This window comes from Myxocyprinus asiaticus, chromosome 12, assembly GCF_019703515.2.
Source record: "Myxocyprinus asiaticus isolate MX2 ecotype Aquarium Trade chromosome 12, UBuf_Myxa_2, whole genome shotgun sequence".
Lineage (NCBI taxonomy): Eukaryota > Metazoa > Chordata > Actinopteri > Cypriniformes > Catostomidae > Myxocyprinus > Myxocyprinus asiaticus.
In genome coordinates, this window is record NC_059355.1 from 24,619,293 (window position 1) to 24,641,548 (window position 22,256).

At 39.8% G+C, this 22,256-nt stretch overlaps 1 protein-coding gene across 22 annotated transcripts in view; it reads left to right on the forward strand.

Moving 5' to 3' along the window:
• The window catches only part of LOC127448751 (kinesin-like protein KIF1A), an 88,588-nt gene that overhangs the window by 32,615 nt on the left and 33,717 nt on the right, over nt 1-22,256 (forward strand). For 9 of the 22 annotated variants that reach the window (XM_051711564.1, XM_051711566.1, XM_051711569.1 and 6 more), the window contains 13 exons: nt 3,358-3,560; nt 5,923-6,002; nt 6,549-6,624; nt 14,595-14,674; nt 14,798-14,904; nt 14,997-15,077; nt 15,867-16,047; nt 16,132-16,204; nt 18,309-18,399; nt 18,536-18,684; nt 18,793-18,971; nt 19,491-19,628; nt 20,642-20,914. In XM_051711564.1, the coding sequence (XP_051567524.1) occupies nt 3,358-3,560; nt 5,923-6,002; nt 6,549-6,624; nt 14,595-14,674; nt 14,798-14,904; nt 14,997-15,077; nt 15,867-16,047; nt 16,132-16,204; nt 18,309-18,399; nt 18,536-18,684; nt 18,793-18,971; nt 19,491-19,628; nt 20,642-20,914 (1,711 nt within the window). The remainder of the gene's footprint in view (nt 1-3,357; nt 3,561-5,922; nt 6,003-6,548; nt 6,625-14,594; nt 14,675-14,797; nt 14,905-14,996; nt 15,078-15,866; nt 16,048-16,131; nt 16,205-18,308; nt 18,400-18,535; nt 18,685-18,792; nt 18,972-19,490; nt 19,629-20,641; nt 20,915-22,256) is intronic. The other 13 variants (XM_051711577.1, XM_051711578.1, XM_051711579.1 and 10 more) reach the window with 3 other exon arrangements.

Below are 22,256 nucleotides of genomic sequence, written 5' to 3' on the forward strand. Positions count from 1 at the left end.
TGAAGACCTTGCTCAACTTGTTCTGGTGTGTTTGATATCGGGTATGAGCTAAACTCTAAAGGATAGTGGCCCTCCAGGGGTGGATTTGAATATCCCTACTTTTACTTGTAATTTGTAAAGGCTATCAAATATTTTAACAAGCTATTATAATTCTTTATTATGTAAATACTAATATTATCATAATTATCTATAATATACTGTAAATGCAAGAAAAGTTACATTTGTATAATATTGTCTTATTTATGCCGAAATGATTATTACCAGTAATTGTGTTGGTGATACCATTTTTGTTTAGTATTTTGTGACAATTCCTTGTCTTCTAACCCTGGTAGCTGTTGTGGAAGCTGCTTTATCTAATCTGGTGCTGCAGGGCTGTATGCTTTCTCTCTCTTTTTCTTACTCCCTCTTTTCTGTCATCTTCCTCTTTTGGCTTGCAGTGCTGAGCAAGATGAACGTTATGTTATACTGATTTCACTCATCCACTCATCTGTCATATCAGTTAAATATTTAATTGCCCTTACAATAGTCTTCTGTGCATTAAATTATAGGCTAAGCATTGCTCAACAATTGTTTTAATGCTGACAACAAATTAGTAAATATGCAAAGAAAAAAAAAAAGACTCTCAGAGATGCAATATTATTTTCAGGCTCAGTTTGGAATATTTAATGAACAAAAGTTGTACCAGACATGGGTGGAGGTCTTGACACCTCTCAGTAGCAGATGTGTGTTTGAGTGACAGCTCCTGTTCTTTGAAGCTTTATCCTCTTGCTGCCTGTTGCTGACTGCAGCTTTAATAACAACTGAGCTTCAAACCTACTGCTTCTTAATGGCCATCTGTATTATGACTCACCTTTGACCTTTAACTTAAAGGGATAGTTCACCCAAAAAGGAAAATACTGACATAATTTACTCACCCTCATGTTGTTCCAAACCGGTATCATTTTCTTTCTTCTGTGAAACAAAATTGTTAGCCTCACCCCCCATTCACTTTCATTGTATGCAAAAAAGATACTATGAAAGAGAATAGTGACTGAGGCTAACATACAGCCTAACATCTCCTTTTGTGTTTCAGAAATATGGGTTTGGAACAAAGATTGACAGACACACCATGAAATCTCCCTGCCTACATCATCATTTGCTTTAAATTGACAATAATACAAATATTATTATCAATTTTTTTAGCAAATGATGGTGCAAGCAGGGAGATTTCATGGTGTTGATCTTATCATTTATATTTTCATTTACAAGATGATGTCTTTTTTATGCCAAATCCAGAATTTTTTTTTCTTGTAGATTAGCCAATAGCCAGATAAGAAAATAAGCTTAGTGCATCTTTGATAGCATTTGCTCTGTGTATGGTGCAGCCATTTTTCAAATGGACAGATTATTTGTATAGAGTGGGAAAAAAATCTCTTGAGTCAGAGAAGCACTCAGCACTGACTTGAGCAGAAAGTATTAGCTTAAAGTGCCCTTCTTCAATGTGCATTATGTTATTCTTGCGTATCAGCTGCCACTATGCATAGTACACTGCAGAATCCTCAATCTCCATCTTAAATTAGGGTTTAGTCATCCATCACTAGGGGCCATGTCTTCTTACGTTTTACCCAGGATACTTGCCTTGCAGCTCCCTTAGGAGTATAGTACCACAGAGTAAGCACTCTGTTGCCATAGTACCACAGTCAGAGCTGAGATGTTATTGTGCTGAAGGTTACAGCAACATTACAAAGCCTGGCTCTCTATAGAATATACATTTACAGTCCCTTGATGCATTTCAAATGGTACTAGCATTATTTTCAGCTAGACATAAATTATATTTAGTTGTTGGATAGGTGGTATCACATGTAATGATAGAAATGTCTCTTAACAGCATAATAACCATCATATGCATTGAGGGTGACAGGTCCCCCCAATATTTAAATGAATGGTTGACTAAAATGGGGTTTTCAGTGGTTGATTCTTAAATGATTACATTTGGACCCCTCAGTCCTGAATATATCATTACATCCATGCCTTAAAGCGAGAAACATGTGGGAGGATATTTCCTGTGAGTAGTTCACAAGAGCTGTGAATGTTGTTTTGTTGCTCAGATGAAGACGTTTTTCGCATTATCAGTTGGATTTCATGAGAGTATAATGGAGCTGGTAATGGAGGTTTTATGGTTAGTGATGATTATGATCACTGTGGTCAGTGATGACGGTAACGCTCACTGCTAATGTTTAAATGTACCATAGGCAGCATTTGCTTACATCAGAGTTTGTTCATCATTATGAGAGATGGGGCATTGCTGAATAATGTGTAAGATGTTGAGCTTCAAGGCCAAAAGGGATTGCTGTTTAATTGCTTGAATGGACTAACAGCATTGTTTTGCTGAATGTACACTAACAAATGTAATAAAAAGTTGGTGTCAATGTAAGAGCTAGTTCACCCAAAAATAAAATTTCAGTCATTACTCATGTTGCTCCAAAGCTCTACGACTTTATTTCATGGAACACAAAAACTGAATTTTTGAAGAATATCTTTGCCACTCTTTTCCATTTAATGAAATGGGGCTGTCAAGCTCCAAAATGACAAAAAAAAAAACCCAGCATAAAATCATCTTAAAGTGTCATGTGCACTATATTCCAAACTTTCTGAAGTCTCTGTGTACGACGGCTTAGTGCAAGGAAAAGACCGAAATTTAAGTTGTCATACAATGATAATCTTCCCTTACCGAATAACCGAATCAGTCAGATTTGTGATCTAATCATGAAAAGATCCAAGTCGAAATGATTGATTCATTCATAAATTGGTCATCGGGAAAGAGCGGACTGGATATTTTTCTAAAATTCACATTTCGTGTTCTGTGGATGAAAGTCATACTGGTTTTAAAAGATGAGGGTGAGTGAGTAATGACCAAATTTCCATTTTCAGGTGAACTATCCCTTTAACAGCATACAGTAGATCAATGCATGCATGCCTGTTCAATTTTTCAGCAGTGACTCTCAGGTTGCTCTCATTGGGTGGCCAACATGTAATGCTTTAGTTGAAGCCTGCTGTGTCACAGTGTGCTTGAGATGGCTAAAGTATCTCTGTGCTGCTATTTAGCTCCTATTTTATTTTCATTTGTCCCTTTTACTGGGCTGCGAATGTCTATTCTCTCTTTCGTAACTACGGAGTTTCTCCTCACATGTACAATTTGTGGCTCTCTGAATTCAAATTCATTTCAAGCTACATGTCTCTTTCTGTCTTCCTTTCTCTACTTTCCTTCCTTCTGCTCTTCGTTATCTGTCTGCTTCTTTCTGTCTCTCTGAACTCTGTGTCTGTCACCCCCGTCCCTCCCTCCCCTTCCCCCCGCACCTCTCTCCCCTTCCCTGACAGACTTATCCGATTACAAGAACAATAACAATAGTGGCCAAGCTGTCAATCAAAGAGGTGATCTCTCCACAGTGACCAATGCTATCACCGGGATGAGCCCCTCTCCCTCTCTCTCCGCCCTGTCCAGCCGGGCTGGCTCCATCAGCAACCTGCATGATCGCATCATGTTTAGCCCTGGAAGTGAGGAAGCTATTGAGAGACTCCAGGTGAATGCCATAAAGTACCATATAAAACCCATTTGCAAACTTGCATCTCCCTTATATAACTCCTGATTAAAGTCAGCATGAAACAGTGTTCGCAACCCATTTTACTTCCTAAATGTTACATATACAACAAGGCTTTAAGTCAGCATGAAATCAAAATGTACACTATTTATTTTATTAATGCATGTTACTGGTCTTATTGTGAACGATTTGTCCGTGCATATTTACTTAGTTTTTTTGGACCTCATTATCTTGAATCAAAATGCCATAACCTGTTCTTCCAGTGATATGACTGACTCTTCTCTGCTGACATATGCATGGCCGCGCTGCAGTTAAGCAAAATCTTTTGTCAGTTTTAACCCCGCCACTTCATCTAATGCAGAGATGAAGAGGTGTATTTTTCCCTCCCAAAACCCTGTTCCCTACCCCACTGGCTTAAATTTACATTTCGAAGGAGGAAGAATAACGGTAAATTCGTGCTTGTTTGTTTGAGACATTTCACCTCTGAATGGTTCCAAATGTGATTGCTACTGAATACAACGCGAGTCGGATGCATCTGGAGTTTATTCATATTTTTTAAAGCAGGTATCTTGGAATGTACCGCACAAGTGACTGTTCTTTTTTCCCCTTATGTTTAGTGTATTGTGATTCAAAACATTGAAATACTGATATTTTACTCGCTTGTTTCTCATTCATCTGCATTGGACGTTGTAAGCAAAGACCGCAATGTGCTGTGTGCATTTGTGGGCTGGTTATGGATTTATGTTGTTGGTTAGATCATCGTATGGTTAACAAGTCAGCGGAAAAGCAGGCTGGTATTGAGATCGCTTCTCAACATTAGCACTAGCTGTATGGTGTAAATGGTGTGTGTGTGTTTACTGCAAACTCGCATTCAGATCTGACTCCATTACGGTATGCATCGACCAATTTTCACAATCCAATCAACAACCGATGGATAAACTCAAGTCCCCACCCTCGGAAATACGTCACTATACGGAAGTAAAGTCAATTGCAATTTCCTTTTCATGCTGACTTTAAAGTATGTGGACACACCCTTCTAATGAACGAGTTTGACTCTGCCCTTTAGTTCTAGCAAAGGAAATCTTAATGCTACTGTACGGCATACAATGACATAATGGAGAATTGTGAGTTTCCAACTTTATGGCAACAGTTTTAGGAGTGTCCTTTTCTGCTCCAGCATGACAAATGCAACTGTGCACAATTCAAGGTCCTTAAAAGGAATGATGTCTGGTCTAGTCTGGTAGAATAACTTGCCTCTCCTGCACAATGCTCAGACCTGAACCCCACTGAACACTTTTGGGTTGAACTGTAAGTTAAGCCCTGTCACCCAATATCAATTCACTGATCTTCTTATGTCTGAATAGGGGCAAATCTATGCAGCCATGTTCCAACATTTAGTGGTAAGCTTTCCCAGAAGAGTGAAAGCTGTAATAACAGCAAAAGGAGGACCATCTTCCAGTTAATGCCAATGGTTTTGAAATAAAAATTGCAATAATTAATAAATACAGTAAACCAAACAAATAAAATTCAATATGCAGACATGGGTGTGGTGATGGGGTGTCCACATATTGTTGGCCATATAATGTACTTCAGAGAGTAAAACATGATATTCAACAGGAAAAAAATATAGGGTGGAAATTTAGAGGAAATGGCATCTAAATAACAGGTAGTTGGAGACGAAGGGTTGTTTTAGAGGCAATATTTAGCAAATTGCACAATGTTACGTGTTACAAACAAACATTTTCTTTTACTTTGGAATAACATGTAGCTAATGACGAATCATTCCCAGTAAGACCACTATCATGTAACAGTGCAAAATACGGGGGCCTGAGTAGCTCAGCGAGTAAAGACGCTGACTACCACCTCTGGAGTCATGAGTTCGAATCAAGGACGTGCTGAGTGACTCCAGCCAGGTCTCCTAAGCAACCAAATTGGCCTGGTTGCTAGGTAGGGTAGGTTCACATGGGGTAACCTCCTCGTGGTCACTATAATGTGTGGTTCTCGCTCTTGTTGGGGCGCATGTCCGCGGTAACACGCTCAACAAGCCACGTGATAAGATACACAGATTGACGGTCTCAGATGTGGAGGCAACTGAGATTCATCCTCTGCGAGTCACTATGCCACCACGAGGACTTAGAGCGCATTGGGAATTGGGCATTCCAAATTGGGGAGAAAAGACAAAAAAAAAAAAAAAAAAAATCTAAATCATAATACAGTACATGTCATAATTTGACAATATGGTTTAGACACTTTCTGTCTAAAGATCTAACAGAAATGAATCTATAATGCTACCACAACCTTGCTTGCATGGTTTAACTTAACTTTTGTTTGCAATTCCAACTAGGAAACAGAAAAAATCATTGCTGAGCTCAATGAAACATGGGAAGAGAAGCTTCGCCGAACAGAGGCCATCAGAATGGACAGGTTTGTTTAATGCAGCCAATGGAACCTTTTCACAGACTATGATGATGCGTTCCCACCTACATTTAGCAGCGTAAATCTAGCAAAATGTATATTTTTTACATTTTTAATTATTGAATGTACATTTATATAATGATTGTTTGTAAAAAAAAGTAGGCACTGCTGCAATAGGGTTTCAAATACCGCTGATGAGGGAGTCACAGTTTATTTGGCATTTTTCTCTCTTCTGACTGCGATAATCCATCTCTCTCTATTTTTTCCCTCTTTTGGAAAGTTATGGAAACTTAATAGTGATTTTTTACTTTTGCAGTTGGAGCAAATTTGCAATGCAAAAGTAATATTTCCTATGGTCTCCCATCTACCTCTATAGAAGTTAACACCACTAAAGATTACAGTACTTCCATGTTCTAAACCCGGAAATTTGAAAATGTTCTATTACCATGTGACAGCCATAGAATGTAATTGATAGGCAGTTTTAAGCTGTGCTATTGATATGACCATACACAAGTTTGATTTTTATAAACACATTTGAATCACTGGGTTTTACAGAGAAGCACTGCTAGCAGAGATGGGTGTGGCAATGCGTGAGGATGGAGGAACTGTTGGTGTCTTTTCACCAAAGAAGGTAAAGGGATTTAGTTTTCCTCACTGAATTTAATGAGGAACATACACTTCAATCAGTATGCAGGTGGACCACATATTATGGCTAATGTGTTGTTTGCAAATAACTAAATAAGCCTGTGAATATTTACATTCCCCTTTTTGAAGCTCCCACAGAGAAAACCTCAGCCTGTTTTTATAGACACTGTTGGGCTGTTCTCTCCCAATGAGGTTGGTTGCCATGGACACTGTGTGGTTGCATCCTGATAGCTCTTTTAAGACTGTTCTAATGTACCTCTGTGTGAAATTCTTTTCCCTTCAGAGGTCTTTTTTAACACCATCTGTGATCTAGGGATGTTTTGCTTATTACTATCCAGTGGCATAGACAAGGGTGGGCCTGGGCCCACCCAAATTAAACTCAGGCCCACCCAGAATATCAGAGATATCAGAGATATTCTTTGACTTCAAATATATATTCATAAACATAAATTCTGATTTCTGAAAGTGTGAAGAACTGTTTGAACGTGTCTCTTTATTTTTTTTGTAAAAAATAAAAGTTGGGCGAAAACTTGGCCCATCCATTTTTATTGAGGCCCACCAAAAGTAATTTCCTGGCTATGCCCTTGTTACTATCTGATGTGCTGCAATTCCTCCTAGTCTTTATAGTAACAGTGATGTAATACAAACAAGTCTTTAGATCTTATGCATCATGGCCCACATGGCGTTTTTAAAGGCCTTTCTGTTAGGAGTTTTAGACTTTTGTGACATCTAAATTGAATTGCATGCTATTCAGGTTGGATATACAAATTGAAATTTGTGTGTAAAAAATGATGTCTCAATGAATTTTGTTTCCCCCTCTTCAGGGTCTTTTATGTTTTTACAATGCAAGCAAGACAGTATTGATATTTCTTAAAACATTCTGGTTAGAGTTTGTTCTAAACCCCAATCCAAAGTCATAAACTCCTTCAGTTGATTCTGCCCAAACCACTTAATGTACAGAATCCATTCAAACTTTGTTTTTAAGATGTCTAGGGTGTCTGGCATAGGTGTTTTTTTATACTTTATATACAATATATATATTGTGTATATATATAAACAGTACTGTGCAAAAGTTTTAGGCACTTGTGAAAAAAGTTGCATAGTGAGGATGTCTTCAAAAATAATGCCACAAATAGTTTTCATTTATCAGTTTACATCATACAAAGTCCAGTAAACATAAAAAAGCTAAATCAATATTTGATGTGACTACCTTTGCCTTCAAAACAGCAGCAATTCTCATAGGTACACCTGGACACAGTTTTTCTTGGTTGTTGGCAGATAGCATGTTCCAAGCTTTTTGGAGAATTCGCCACAGTTCTTCTATGTATTTAAGCTCAGTCTCAGTTGCTTCTGTCTCTTCATGTAATCCCAGACTGACTCGATGTTTAGTGGGGGGCTCTGTTGGTGTCATGCCATCTGTTGCTCCCTGTTCTTCTTTTCTATTCTATCCTATTCTAGTCTATTCTGTTTGCAAATGGAATGTTTGGGAGTCTAAAATTTATATTTCCTTTTAACACACTAAAGCTGAAGATATAGATAACCATATTAAGACAAATGTTTTTTGAAACATCTTATGTGCCTAAGATTTTTGCACAGTACTGTATATGTATATATATATATATAATAGTATATAATAATGACAATGTGAAAGAAGTTTGTTTGAAACCTTTGCAAATTTATTAAAATAAGTATTCACAGCCTTTGCCATGACACTCAAAATTGAGTTTAGGTGCATCCTGTTTCCACTGATCATCCTTGAGATGTTTCTACAACTTGATTGGAGTCCACCTGTGGTAAATTCAGTTGATTGGACATGATTTGGAAAGGCACACACCTATCTATATAAGGTCCCACAGTTAACAGTGCATGTCAGAGCACAAACCAAGCCATGAAGTCCAAGGAATTGTCTGTAGACCTCCGAGACAGGATTGTATCGAGGCACAGATCTGGGGAAGGGTACAGAAAAATTTCTACAGCATTGAAGGTCCCAATGAGCACAGTGACCTCCATCATCCATAAATGGAAGAAGTTTGGAACCACCAGGACTCTTCCTAGAGCTGGCCGCCTGGACACACTGAGCGATCGGGGGAGAAGGGCCTTAGTCAGGGAGGTGACCAAGAACCCGATGGTCACTCTGACAGAGCTCCAGCATTTCTCTGTGGAGAGAGGAGAACCTTCCAGAAGAACAACCATCTCTGCAGCACTCCACCAATCAGGCCTGTATGGTAGAGTGGCCAGATGGAAGCCACTCCTCAGTAAAAGGCACATGACAGCCCGCCTGGAGTTTGCCAAAAGGCACCTGAAGGACTCTGAGACCAAGAGAAACAAAATTCTCTGGTCTGATGAAACAAAATTGAACTCTTTGGCCTGAATGGCAAGCGTCATGTCTGGAGGAAACCAGGCACTGCTCATCACCTGGCCAATACCATCCCTACAGTGAAGCATGGTGGTGGCAGCATCATGCTGTGGGGATGTTTTTCAGCGGCAGGAACTGGGAGAATAGTCAGGATCGAGGGAAAGATGAATGCAGCAATGTACAGAGACATCCTTGATGAAAACCTGCTCCAGAGCGCTCTGGACCTGGGGCGAAGGTTCATCTTCCAACAGGACAACGACCCTAAGCACACAGCTAAGATAACAAAGGAGTGGCTACGGGACAACTCTGTGAATGTCCTTGAGTGGCCCAGCCAGAGCCCAGACTTGAACCCGATTGAACATCTCTGGAAAGATCAGAAAATGGCTATGCACGGACGCTCCCCATCCAACCTGATGGAGCTTGAGAGGTCCTGCAAAGACAAATGGGAGAAACTGCCCAAAATAGGTGTGCCAAGCTTGTAGCATCATACTCAAAAGACTTGAGGCTGTAATTGGTGCCAAAGGTGCTTCAACAAAGTATTGAGCAAAGGCTGTGAGTACTTATATACATGTGATTTTGTTTTTTTCGTTGTTTATTTTTAATAAATTTGCAAAGATTTCAAAACTTCTTTCACGTTGTCATTATGAGGTATTGGTTGTAGAATTTTGAGGAAAATAATGAATTTAATCCATTTTGGAATAAGGCTGTAACATAACAAAATGTGGAAAAAGTGAAGCGCTGTGAATACTTTCCGGATGCACTGTATGCACTGATCAGCTACAACATTAAAACCACATGCCTAATATTGTGTAGGTCCCCCTTGTGCCACCAAATCAGTGCCAACCCTCATTTTAGAATAGCATTCTGAGATGCTATTCTCCTCACCACAACTGTACAGAGTGGTTATCTGAGTTACCGTAGACTTTGTCAGTTCAATCCAGTATGGCCATTCTCTGTTGACCTCTCTCATCAACAAAGTGTTTCCATCAGCAGAGCTGCCGCTCACTGGATGTTTTCTGTTTTTGTCATCATTCGGAGTAAATTCTAGAGACTGTTGTGCATGAAAATCTGGCACCAACAATCATCCATAAGATCCTCTAATTAGCCAATCGTGTGGCAGCAGTGCAGTGCATAAAATCATGCAGATACGGTTCAGGAGCTTCAGTTAATTTTCACATCAACCATCAGAATAAGGGAAAAACTCAGATAACCGCTCTCTACAATTGTGGCGAGAAGAATATCATTTCAGAATGCTATTCTGAGATGCGGGTTGGTGCTGTTTTGGTGGCATGAGGGGGACCTACACAATATTAGGCAGGTGGTAATAATAGGGATGCACGATATACCGGTGGCCGAAATATTGTTGGCCGATAACAGGGAAAATCAAAATATTATTATCGCGCAGTGCCGATAATGGAATTGTCATTGATATCTTCGCCGATAATTTGTTATGGTTTATTTGCTTGCAGCCTTTTTCCTTCAGGCAGAGACTCGGGCAGTCTCAAGCGACAGTGCGCGTGCGCATACAATGAGAGAGAGCCAAGTTTATGTTACTCTGTGAGGATTGTTTCAACATCTCTGCACCTTGTTACCTTGTTTTGGGGCTGGTTTTAGTTATCTGCTGTAAGTAACGATGGCATTTCCCATATTCTGTTTGTTTCATGAAGCAATAAACGAAACATGACAAAAACATATGTTACATGGGTACTTTTGTTTTCACTTATTACTTCATGAAACATTAACAGAATGTGGGAAATAGCACATCGTTACTTAAATCGTAGCATTGTGATTAAAACAAGTCCGAGCACAACCTAAAACAGCACATTTAATAAGTTATACAGTGGAACTGTCACAGATGAGCGCTGTAGCAAGCATCTGTGAATGAGACGTGCAAAGGCTTAATGCACACACATACATAAATTGTAACGGCTCTGGTGAGTTTGCCGGTTTATTCTGTTGTTTTGTTTTTCTCTCTCCCTCATGTCTCGCAGGCGGAGCCAGCACGCATGATCAGTGTGTCCATGGGAACATTGATCGTCTCCTACTTAATCCTTGTGTTCCCTCACTGTCTTCGCTAGATTATTGCTTGTGTGTCAAAATGTTAACCTTGCTCTCTTTGTCTAGTTGGTGCTGTCTCGTGTATCTGTTGGTTGCCTGTCTCTGCCCGCATGTCTGGAAGTGTGGTTACCTTCCAGTTTGCTGTACACCTGTTCTCACCACCTATGAATCGCCAGTGGAAGATTCCTCGTCTCTGCCCGTGTGTTTGGAATACAACTGCCCTCCGTCCGGGCTTTGTTCTCTGTACCACACCACGCTTCAGCGGACTCTTCCTACGGATCTGCTCCTGACTTTCACAACGCATACACCTGTCAATGAACACACTCCTCCTTTGCCATCTGCGCACCCACTACGTGCACACAGACTTGTTCCTCACCTCCTGCCACTGCAGCCACTGCTGGGATTCTAATACTTCGCCAGCACAGTTTATGTTGACATTTGTTGTTAATAAATCCTTTGAACTGTTCTTCTGCTATTGGGTCTCTGTCTCACTCACACTCTGACAGAATAATCTAACCAAACATGGACCCAGTGGAGGAATCTACTCTTCCCTCCACCCTCTCGCAGCAAGGAACTCTGCTAGGGCGTCAACAAGACCAAATCTCCGCTTCTAATCAGGCATTGGAGATGATGGCATCGCAGCTCGCTGAACTCACCACGGTGGTCCAACAACTATGCCCTTCTCCCAATCCCAGTCCCTCTCCTGAAACATCCCCATCGGCCTCAATGGTTCACCACGCTTCTTGGCGCCGAGAGGCTCGCATCCTCCCTCCAGCTCCGTTCTCAGGTGGAGTTGGGTTCTGTTAGCACCTTTCTGTCTCAATGTTCACTGTTCTTCACCCTACAGCCCTCTATGTTTGCCCCTGACACGATGAAAGGTGCATGTGTTATCACGCGCCTCTTCGGAAGGGCTGGTGAATGGGGAACTGCCATGTGGGACAATGGACATCCATGCTGCGCCATGTATGAAGCTTTCTCCTCTGAACTTTGCTGAGTGTTTGATCGCCCGGCTCAAGGTCAGGAGGTGGGGAAGGTCTTATCCGGACTGTCCAAAGGAGATCGGCGAGTCGCTGAATATACGATTGAGTTTCACACCCTGGCCACTTCCTGCGAGTGGAACGACCACGCCATGTGGGACCTGTTCTTACGTGGGCTTTCCGACGATGTCCAGGATGAGATCTATCCTTTGGATCTCCCCACCCGTTTTGATGACTTGGTGGACCTGGCTATCTGAGTCGATCAACACCTGACTCTATGCCGTAATCACCGTCGACGCCGCTCTTCACCCTCTCAAGCACCTGACCATTCCCTTCGACCCACTACTTCGACCAGGTTACCTGAATCTCGCCCAACACTGAGCCCATGCAAGTCAGGAGAACCCCGATGTCACGTAAGGAGAAGCAGCGACGCCTAATTAAAGGACTTTGCTTTTCTTGTGACCGGGCGGGCCATTTCTCTTCTGCCTACCTATTAAAAGATACCGCTCATCAGTAGGAAGGTGGTTACTGGCGAGCGCAACACCCTTGAATAAAGCCCCCAGACTTCGTACTCTTCTCCCAGCCCGGTTGCAGTATGGCTCTGCCAGTCACACTGTCTCGGCTCTGGAAACTTCATTGACATCGACTTGGCCTCCAAATGGCGGCTTCCCAGGGTCCAGTTGGACGAGCCCATCACTGCCCACACCCTCAATGGCACGCCCCTGTCAGTCATCACCCAGTCTATCAAGCCAGTCACCCTCGTCTCTGGTAATCACTCAGAACTGTCCTTTTATCTTATCCGATCCCCATCGACCCCGGTAGTGTTGGGGCATCCATGGTTGGTAATGCACAACCCACACATAGATTGGACAACCAACACTGTTCTTGCTTGGAGCTGTTATTTTTCATCACACTGTCTTAATTCTGCTGTCTCCCCTGTCCAGTCTTGTGTTTCATTGCAGGATGAACTGGTGGATTTGTCCGGAGTGCCATTGACATAACATGACTTTTGGGCAGTGTTCAGCCGGTCCCACGCCATGACCCTCCCTCCTCATCGCCCGTACAACGGTGCCATTGAACTGCTTCCTGGCACCTCTCCCCCTTGGGGATGGCTGTATTTGCTCTTGGCTCCCGAGAGGGAGGCCATGAACAAGTATATCAATGATTCTCTGGCAGCCGGTCTCATCCGCCCTTCCTCATCACCCGCAGGGGCGGGGTTCTTCTATGTGGAGAAGCATGGCTTGCTTAGACCCTGCATAGATTATCGGGGGCTGAATGACATCATGGTGAAGAATCGTTATCCTTTGCCATTGATCCAGGGGAAGCGCTGATCATGCTGCTGATTAACATGCTAGCTACACCTGTTCCACTTTGATTGCACTCCCTACTTAAACCTTGTGTGCCCTCACTGTCTTCGCTAGATTATTGCTTGTGCTATCAAGTGGTTAACCTTGCTCTCTTTGTCTAGTTGGTGCTGTCTTGTGCATCTGTTGTTTGCATGTCTCTTCCCACGTATCGGAAAGTGTGGTTACCTTCCAGTTTGCTGTACACCTGTCCTTGCCGCCCATGAATCGCTAGTGGAGGATTCCTTGTCTCTGCCCGCGTGTCGGGAATACGACTGCCCTCCTTTGTCCGGGCTTTGTTTTCTGTACCATACCATGCTTCAATGGACTCTTCCTACGGATCTGCTCCTGACTTCCACAATGCATACACCTGTCTACGAACACTCTCCTCCTTTGCCCTCTGTGCGCCCACTACGCGCACACAGACTTGTTCCTCACCTCCTGCCACTGCAGCTGCTGCTGGGATTCTAATACTTCGTCAGCACAGTTTATGTTGAAATTTGTTGTTAATAAATCCTTTGAACTGTTCTTCTGCTATTCGGTCTCTATCTCACTCTCGCTCTGAGATAAACTGCACTCTGCAGTCCGGCTGCCGGCACTAATAATACACCATGTATACAGAGATTATGGTTTTTTGTGTGTTTTGTTGTTTAATATTCGTTACATGCAGTTTATCACCTCATTTCGGTTTAATGCATTATTTCAGCTGTTAGAAGTTCTTATTCTCTTTCTGTGAGCGAGTCACCAGGATTACCATAAACACTCATATAAATGGGCACCATAATTTATGCAAGTGCATTATTATTTACAGTATTTCTAATTTAAATCAGCATACATCTGTAATATAAGCACATCTATGGTTCATGTTACATCAGTCAAACCTTAAACAGTAGTCCAAATTCCAAGCTCTCATTTTAACACATATTTTAAAATGAGAAGCTTTTAATGAATTAGCATTTTTTATATCGGTTATCAGTATCGGCTACAATGAGCTTTGGGTTATTGGTTTCGGCCCAGAAATTCCATATCGGTGCATCCCTAATATATACAGTGTGTGTGTGTGTGTGTGTGTGTGTGTATATATATATATATATATATATATATATATATATATATATATATATATATATATATATATATAAATTTAAAATTGAAGTTTATAAATCTCCCATTGACATACATTGATGGAAAGTATTAAAGTATTTTTTGGCCGTAATTACAGACACCCCACTTGGTGAATCTAAACGAAGATCCTTTGATGTCTGAATGTCTCTTATATTACATCAAAGATGGAATTACCAGGTTAGTGTCAAGCCAAGTGTTTTCATTTCTCCATTGAGCATACAGTATAAGTCATAAATAAACAAGTATGCTTCCGTTCAGTAGGATTTTTCCTAAGGTAGCTTGTTGTGTTGCTCTGCTTAGGGTGGGAAGAGAGGACGCCAGCACAAGGCAGGACATTGTTTTGAGTGGTCATTTCATTAAGGAGGAACACTGCACTTTCACCAGCAGCACTGGACCCATGGGAGAAGGTTTGTTAACAAAACTACAAACAGACATGTTTACACATAAGCATGTATGTATAGGCCACAGTCCTATTGGCTGTTTTTGCTGTTGTTTACAGCTGTCATTCTGGAGCCATGTGAGGGAGCAGAAACGTACGTCAATGGGAAGAGAGTGACAGAGCCCACTGTTCTTAGATCAGGTCTGTTTCAACTGTTTCCTCTCACAGTTATCCTGCTAGTGGATTTAGTATGGCATGGGAAGAGCAAGTAAAGTGCTACCTGATTTGACAGGGTTGGGTTAGGATTGGGTTATAGTTACGCTGTCTAATCAGGCAGCGCTTTCCTGATGAATATTGCAGAATCGTCCAATCAGGTATCACTTTCCTCATGAATATAAATAACTCTTCCCCTGCCATCCTACATTTTGGAAATTTGCATCCTGCTACAATATATTTTTTCAAAGCTTTATGGGATGGTCCTTATCAAGTGGGGAGGGGCAGACTGATCTTGATATATTGATACTTTTTCTGATCTTTACATAAAAATATTGAAGAATAATGATAAATATAAATGAATGAGTATAATAAGCTTTGAAATAAAAAGAATGTTTGTGTATAGTTGTGTAGGATAGAAAATACTTTTTTTTACTCCACTAGATAACAATAAAACTAAATGTAACTTTTATTTTAAGAGATTTTCATTGATGTTGATGTCTTAAAATTTGCTGTTTAATTTTTGTCAAATTTAATGTTAAATATAATGTTAAATGTCTTATTTAAATTATATTAAAAATGTCTATTTAATACAAATATAGAATGTCATATTGGATATATTGTATACATAGATATAGATATATATCGAAATTGGCCTTGATAGCATTTGGTATCAGATTGAAATGAAGTGTTATCACTATTGTCAGGGAAAAGAGTTTCCAATTCTAATCAGAGAGACTTCATTCATTAACATGTTTACCTATTGAACTTTTATAGGGAACCGAATCATTTTGGGCAAGAGCCACGTGTTTCGCTTTAACCATCCAGAGCAGGCCCGTCAGAAACGTGAGAGGACCCCGTGTAGCGAGACCCCGATGGAGCCTGTAGACTGGGCGTTTGCTCAACGAGAACTGCTGGAGAAACAGGGCATTGATATGAAACAAGAAATGGATCAGAGGTAAAAGAAAAATTAAGGACAACAGAAGTTCAAAACTAAGATAGGTTTTGTATTGCTTGACTCATTAGCTCTTTGTATGTACAGACTGCAGGAACTTGAAGATCAGTATCGCAAGGAAAGAGAAGAGGCCAACAATCTACTGGAGCAACAGAGATTAGTAAGTGATATAGCTGACATAAAAAGTAGGGTACAATGGGGTGAAAGGCTCCCCGGGGTTAAAGGCTCCTTTGATTTTATTTTCTGCCAAAACACTAAATAGCAACAAAAACTACCACAGGACTTTCTTAAACACCATTTTGTCATTTTGCACTGCAAAAGTTTCCTTTTCCATGAGATCATTGTGTGTAATGTCTAAAGTTTGATTTTGAGGTCATGTGATCTATTATTTTGAAATGTTGAAAATGTATTTAGCTAATGAAAATCCCTGAAATTATCACATTTATTTTGAGACAAAATACTTATTTGTCATTTTCGATTTTGTTCAAGGTGATTATATATATATATATATATATATATATATATATATATATATATATATATATATATATATATATATATATATATATATAAATCAATATATAAATCAATAACTGTCCAGTAAGTGAAAGGATAGCATTTGGGGTAAAAAAGCCCCCCTGTTGCAGAAGCTAAAGGCCACTATAAAACACATTGTTTTTCTTAAGTGGGGCAAATAGATTTGATATGAAAAATGTTCAAAGTGGGCTCACAATGATTGATCCAATTCCAGTGGAGATTAATTTGTTTATAGAATAACTGAGATGTTATGAAATACTAAATGTGATTGAAATTAACAAGAAATGGGTGCCTGGGTAGCTCAGCGAGTAAAGACGCTGACTAACACCCCTGGAGTTGCGAGTTCGAATCCAGGGTGTTCTGAGTGACTCCAGCCAGGTCTCCTAAGCAACCAAATTGGCCCGGTTGCTAGTGAGGGTAGAGTCACATGGGGTAACCTCCTTGAGGTCGCTATAATGTGTGGTTCTCGCTCTCGGTGGGGCGCATGGTGAGTTGTACGTGGATGCTGTGGAGAATAGCATGACACCTCCACACGCGCTATGTCTCCGCGGTAACACGCTCAACAAGCCACGTGATAAATTACGCAGATTGACGGTCTCAGACGTGGAGGCACCTGAGATTCGTCCTCCGCCACCCAGATTGAGGCGAGTCACTACACCACCATGAGGATTTGGGGAATTGGGCATTCCAAATTGGGGAGAGAAAAAAAAAAGTGGTTATTTTGAATGATACCAAAAAAGCATCTTGCAGTCTTTTATGTTTGCATAAGTTGACAAATTGTGCCCTATAACTATTGGAAACTAGCCTTTTACCCCAAGTGAGATACCAGATGTGGGGTAAAAGGGCCTCCTCGCTGCCACTTTTTTAAAAAATTGTTTTTATTTTTTATAGTTTTATTCAAAACAACCTTCTGTTGTTATTTATTTTCACACAAATTAAGCTGTTCCATCAATATTCAATAAAAATACATTTATTTCTTAAATCTTGATACACTAAAAAAGCAAATGTTCCTTAAGGTGTGACTTTAGCCATGTTATACCCTACAAATTGGTCCCTATCAGTGTTTTTTTTTATTTATTTTTTTACATTTTTTATTATTGGTATTTTGTTTCAGTTTAGTTTTTGTGGTGCATTTGTAAATTATTTTTGTTCCTTTTGTGTGTGTGTGTGTGTTTTTTTTTTTTTTTACTTTTCCTTTTTCGATTCTTTTTTCAGAAGGGAAATAATTTAAGATTTCATGTCTTATAAAACCATATCATCTGCCAATGATAAAAACACATGCCAAGTTACAAGAAACTGCATTATGCTAAAACATAATTACAAATTACCTTTTAAAGTTCACATTCAAAGTTTTATTCACAACAATATAGCACAGTACGTGCTGTCTTCATCAATGGCCCCTTCCTTTTTTTCTTTCTCCTTTTGACAGAATAAACCAATGATCATCCAGCATGGTTTAAAAATAACAAATCTAAAGTAATTTCTTATTAATTCTGTTTAGTTTACATTTGAATTATAGTACACATTTATGGATTCGTTTAGTTTTTGTTCTTTTGTAAATTCCCATTTTATTTTTTCCTAAACAAAAATATTTTCTCACTGCTAGTTTTCATCTGTGTAATAGTGTTTGTTACTTTAAACTTTGTCCCTATACTTATAACTTTATTATTAGTATTACACAAGAATATCTGTATTGAGTTTTCAGTTTATTTCAATGTCTTTTCCAGGATTATGAGAGCAGACTTGAAGCCCTCCAGAAGCAGGTTGATCGATGTTACCCTGACCTAGCAGAAGAAAATGATGAACCTGAGGAGGAAGGTGAGATAATATGTACTGTAGATCGCACAACAGAATGGCAAAAACTCGTATTGTAAGTGTTAGCATGATCTATACTGAATGACCCAAATGAAACCATTGAGCCTATTGCCTACAGTATGACATATTTTACCCATAGTGCAATGGACCGAGAGGGAGAGAGAACTAGCACTGTGGGCATTCCGTAAATGGAGATGTTACCAGTTCACATCCCTCAGAGACCTGCTCTGGGGCAATGCCATCTTTCTCAAGGAGGCCAATGCCATTAGTGTGGAGCTTAAGAAGAAGGTGAAAGCTTTGGTGAAATTAGAAAGTGCTGCATCACTCATTTAAACCTATAAAATATGACAACATCATAACTGATCGGCCTAACGGTAATCTTACATTCACTCACAGGTTCAGTTCCAGTTTGCATTATTGACAGACACACTGTACTCTCCTCTTCCGCCTGACCTGTTACCACATGAGGCTACCAAAGACCGGGAGAAGAGCCCATTCCCTCGCACCATTGTGGCTGTAGAAGTCCAAGATCAGAAAAATGGAGCCACACATTACTGGACCCTGGAGAAGCTCAGGTACTTTTTTTTTTTTACATAACTTTGTTGTTAAAAATTTTAACTTTACAGAGTGTAGCTTTATATAACTTCACCCTTGAGTTTCAAGTCTAGTATATTTAAGCCCTTATATATCTTTTATTATTTCCTGATATGTGACTGATTGGTCAGTTGCTGCATTCTGCGGATTGAATAATGACATCTAAACTGTGTATCTGACTGTACCTGGCAACAGGACTCTTATATTATGATAATTTCATGTCTCATTTTATTACATAATTAATAAAATATATTTAATGTCCATTTATTTACTTATTTAGCTTATTACAAGAAGCCATGAAATAGCTGATAATGTACAGTCATCTGGTCATTATGACAAAATAAACCCCTTCAAGATGATACAAAACCGGATCATTGTATATGGATTTTATACTGGAAAAATTACGGGCTGACTGCACAGTGTCCCTTAAATAGTTGTTTATTTTGTCACAGTATGTAATTGGATGCCATCTAAATTATGTGTAATTCTGCCCCCTGCAGGCAGAGGCTGGACCTGATGAGGGAGATGTATGATCGTGCTGCTGAGGTGCCAAGCAATGCTCTGGACGACTGTGACAGTGTCTTGACAGGAGGAGATCCTTTCTACGACCGGTTCCCCTGGTTCCGTCTGGTTGGGAGGTGAGTTGTTAGGTTATATGTAAGAGCATGAAAAGATAAACCAACTGGGTTTCACTACAGAATGCTTCCTGGCAGATTTTTTTCTTCTCTTCAAATTACACGTGTATTTGAATAGCCCATTGTAACTGAAAGTATTTCTGTTATGCAGAATGGAATCCAATACACTAAGCAGCAATTCTCGTATTTCAGCAAAATCGTATTTGTCTACTTTTAAGAGTAGTGCATATTGCAGGGCAGGACAAGTGCTGAGAAGAGGAAATACAATAAAAGCTTCTGCTAAAAGCTTTTTTCTAGAGGATGTACATCAATGACAGTGTTCATTCCTCTGAGGACTTAGTCCAGAGTTATTACCCACACAATTTTTAGGATTGGCTTTTGATACTGCTTTATTTAGAAGAGCATGCAATCGATTCTCTGTGCAATTTCAAATGAGGTCACACATTTTCCCTGGGCCTTTCTACTACTGAACTGCTCTATTGAATAGATTTGCAAAATCTTGCCTTTAATTTGTTTTAAAGGGGTCTTGACATGACGAATAAAATTTTCCTTGATCTTTTGACATTTAAGAGGTCATTGTACTATAAAAACATACTGTAAGTCTAAGAACTCAAAACTTCCTCCTCACTGCAAAAAGAGCATTTATTGAAACCAAGCTGCCAAAACGATTCATTCTCTACTTCCTCCACATTGTGATGTCACACTCTGATAGACATTTGCATGTAACCGCCTCCACAACAACACATCAACGCCTACTTTACCATATCACTTCAGTAGCCCCGCCCAGTAGTATACTTTTAATAGTATACTAGCATATAGATAGCTTCAAAACTAAAAGACATGGACTAAAAATTTTTCCTAAAGGCTGTATGTCTTGTAACTCTCCCTGACTCTTGGCCAATTATAAGTGCGTACCCACTTGCGAGTATAATAATAAACTCAGAATGCCCCTCTTACTAACTGGGCTCCCGTGTCTTTGGCTACACCAGAAACCCCCTTTTCTCCACATGCCTTAGTGAGCAAGCAAGTGACCCCAACTCCTCCCCCACCCACTCTGAGCCCACTTCGACCTCTGAACTCACTGAGCTGGTCCATTCATGGCCCGACAAGAAGGTGGGGACAGAGTTGGACGACTTGGACGATGATTTCTTATCGGATGACACATGGTCGGATTTTGAGGAGGAGGGGGAGGATGCAGAGAATGATGATGAGGGAGAGCTGTGCAGAAGCTCCAACAAAGCTGAGGACCCGTTTTACAATCGCTCGCCATTGTTCAGTGTAGTGGGAAGGTTGGTGAGGTTTCAGGAGCATGCTGGGAAAGGAAACTAGCTCTTTCACACTGAGACTGCTGGATTATTTATGTTGTCTTACAATCTTATTGCACATTATATAAACACACACAAAGAAATCACACAAACATGTATATACAGTAGCCTTTTATTTAGGTTAAACGTGAGGTAACACTACACTTACGCACATGTACAGTAAGTGAAGGACAGAAAAAAGGACAGATGCATGCAAATATGAAGACAGTACACAGACACAAACTCACACACTGAGATTGATTAAATATTTCAAGTTTGGGTGTGTCATACTCTATAGATTGTGAGTGAAGTCTGTCAAATAAATTGTAGGTGATTCAGAAAAACTCCAGCTGTGTTTAGATTTTCAGTAAACTGAATTTAAAATAGCTATGAGCCTGCATACTTCCCTGTGCCAAAAATGACACCCACTTTTACAGAGATATCAAGTAAACTTGGTGAAAGGAGACCATTTCTCTATCAACATACATGATAAAGAGGCCTTTTTTTTTTTTTTACTCAATTAAAAAGTTTTATTAAAACTCAATTAAAATGTTTTACCAGAATAGTAATTTTGAAACATGTATATAAAATCATGACCACACACATGAAATGAAGACTCCAGTCATATCAGTAACCTTATAAAAGCTCTTGAGGGAGGGGTACCCTCGTGGGGGCAGCCATGTTAGGATCGCATGACCAGCTGCAGACTACTCGCTTAATCTCAGTAACTGCACAGTTATTGGAAACTTTCATTCATGGACTAAAATAATCCTGGCTTACTGTGCATAATGAATTTCTGCATTGGCATTGGTAACTGAAAACTACTGTGTTTGAATGATGCAGCATTTAGGCCACTAGGTATCAGTGTAAGCCAATGTAAACCACTTTGACATACTTAAATTTTTTTTTACTGAGTGCACCTTTAATTGAGTTCACAAGTATCAATTTTGTCTCAGATGTTTCTCCTAAAATTCTTTTGGAGAAATAAAAATAGAAGCAAACAAAACAAGTTTTTATAATGAGTATTGAGCTATAAAATTATTGTAGATAATATAGCCCTTTAAACGTTGGTCTTGGAAGAATTTGATGAGAAATTTTTGAAATCAATGAATTGGGTATCTTAGCAAATTTAAGCACAGTTTGTGACATTGTTGAGTACTCTTATAGAGATACATGTGAGATTAAGGTCTTTTGCTCAGTAGAAATATCTGAAAAGCTGGAGACATAGGCAGAAGTCTCCATTTGATCTCATTGTTGTCTTGTAGAAACAACTGAGGTTTTAAAGAGATCTCTTTTCTGATTTTTCTGGATTTAGTCTTTCAGCATG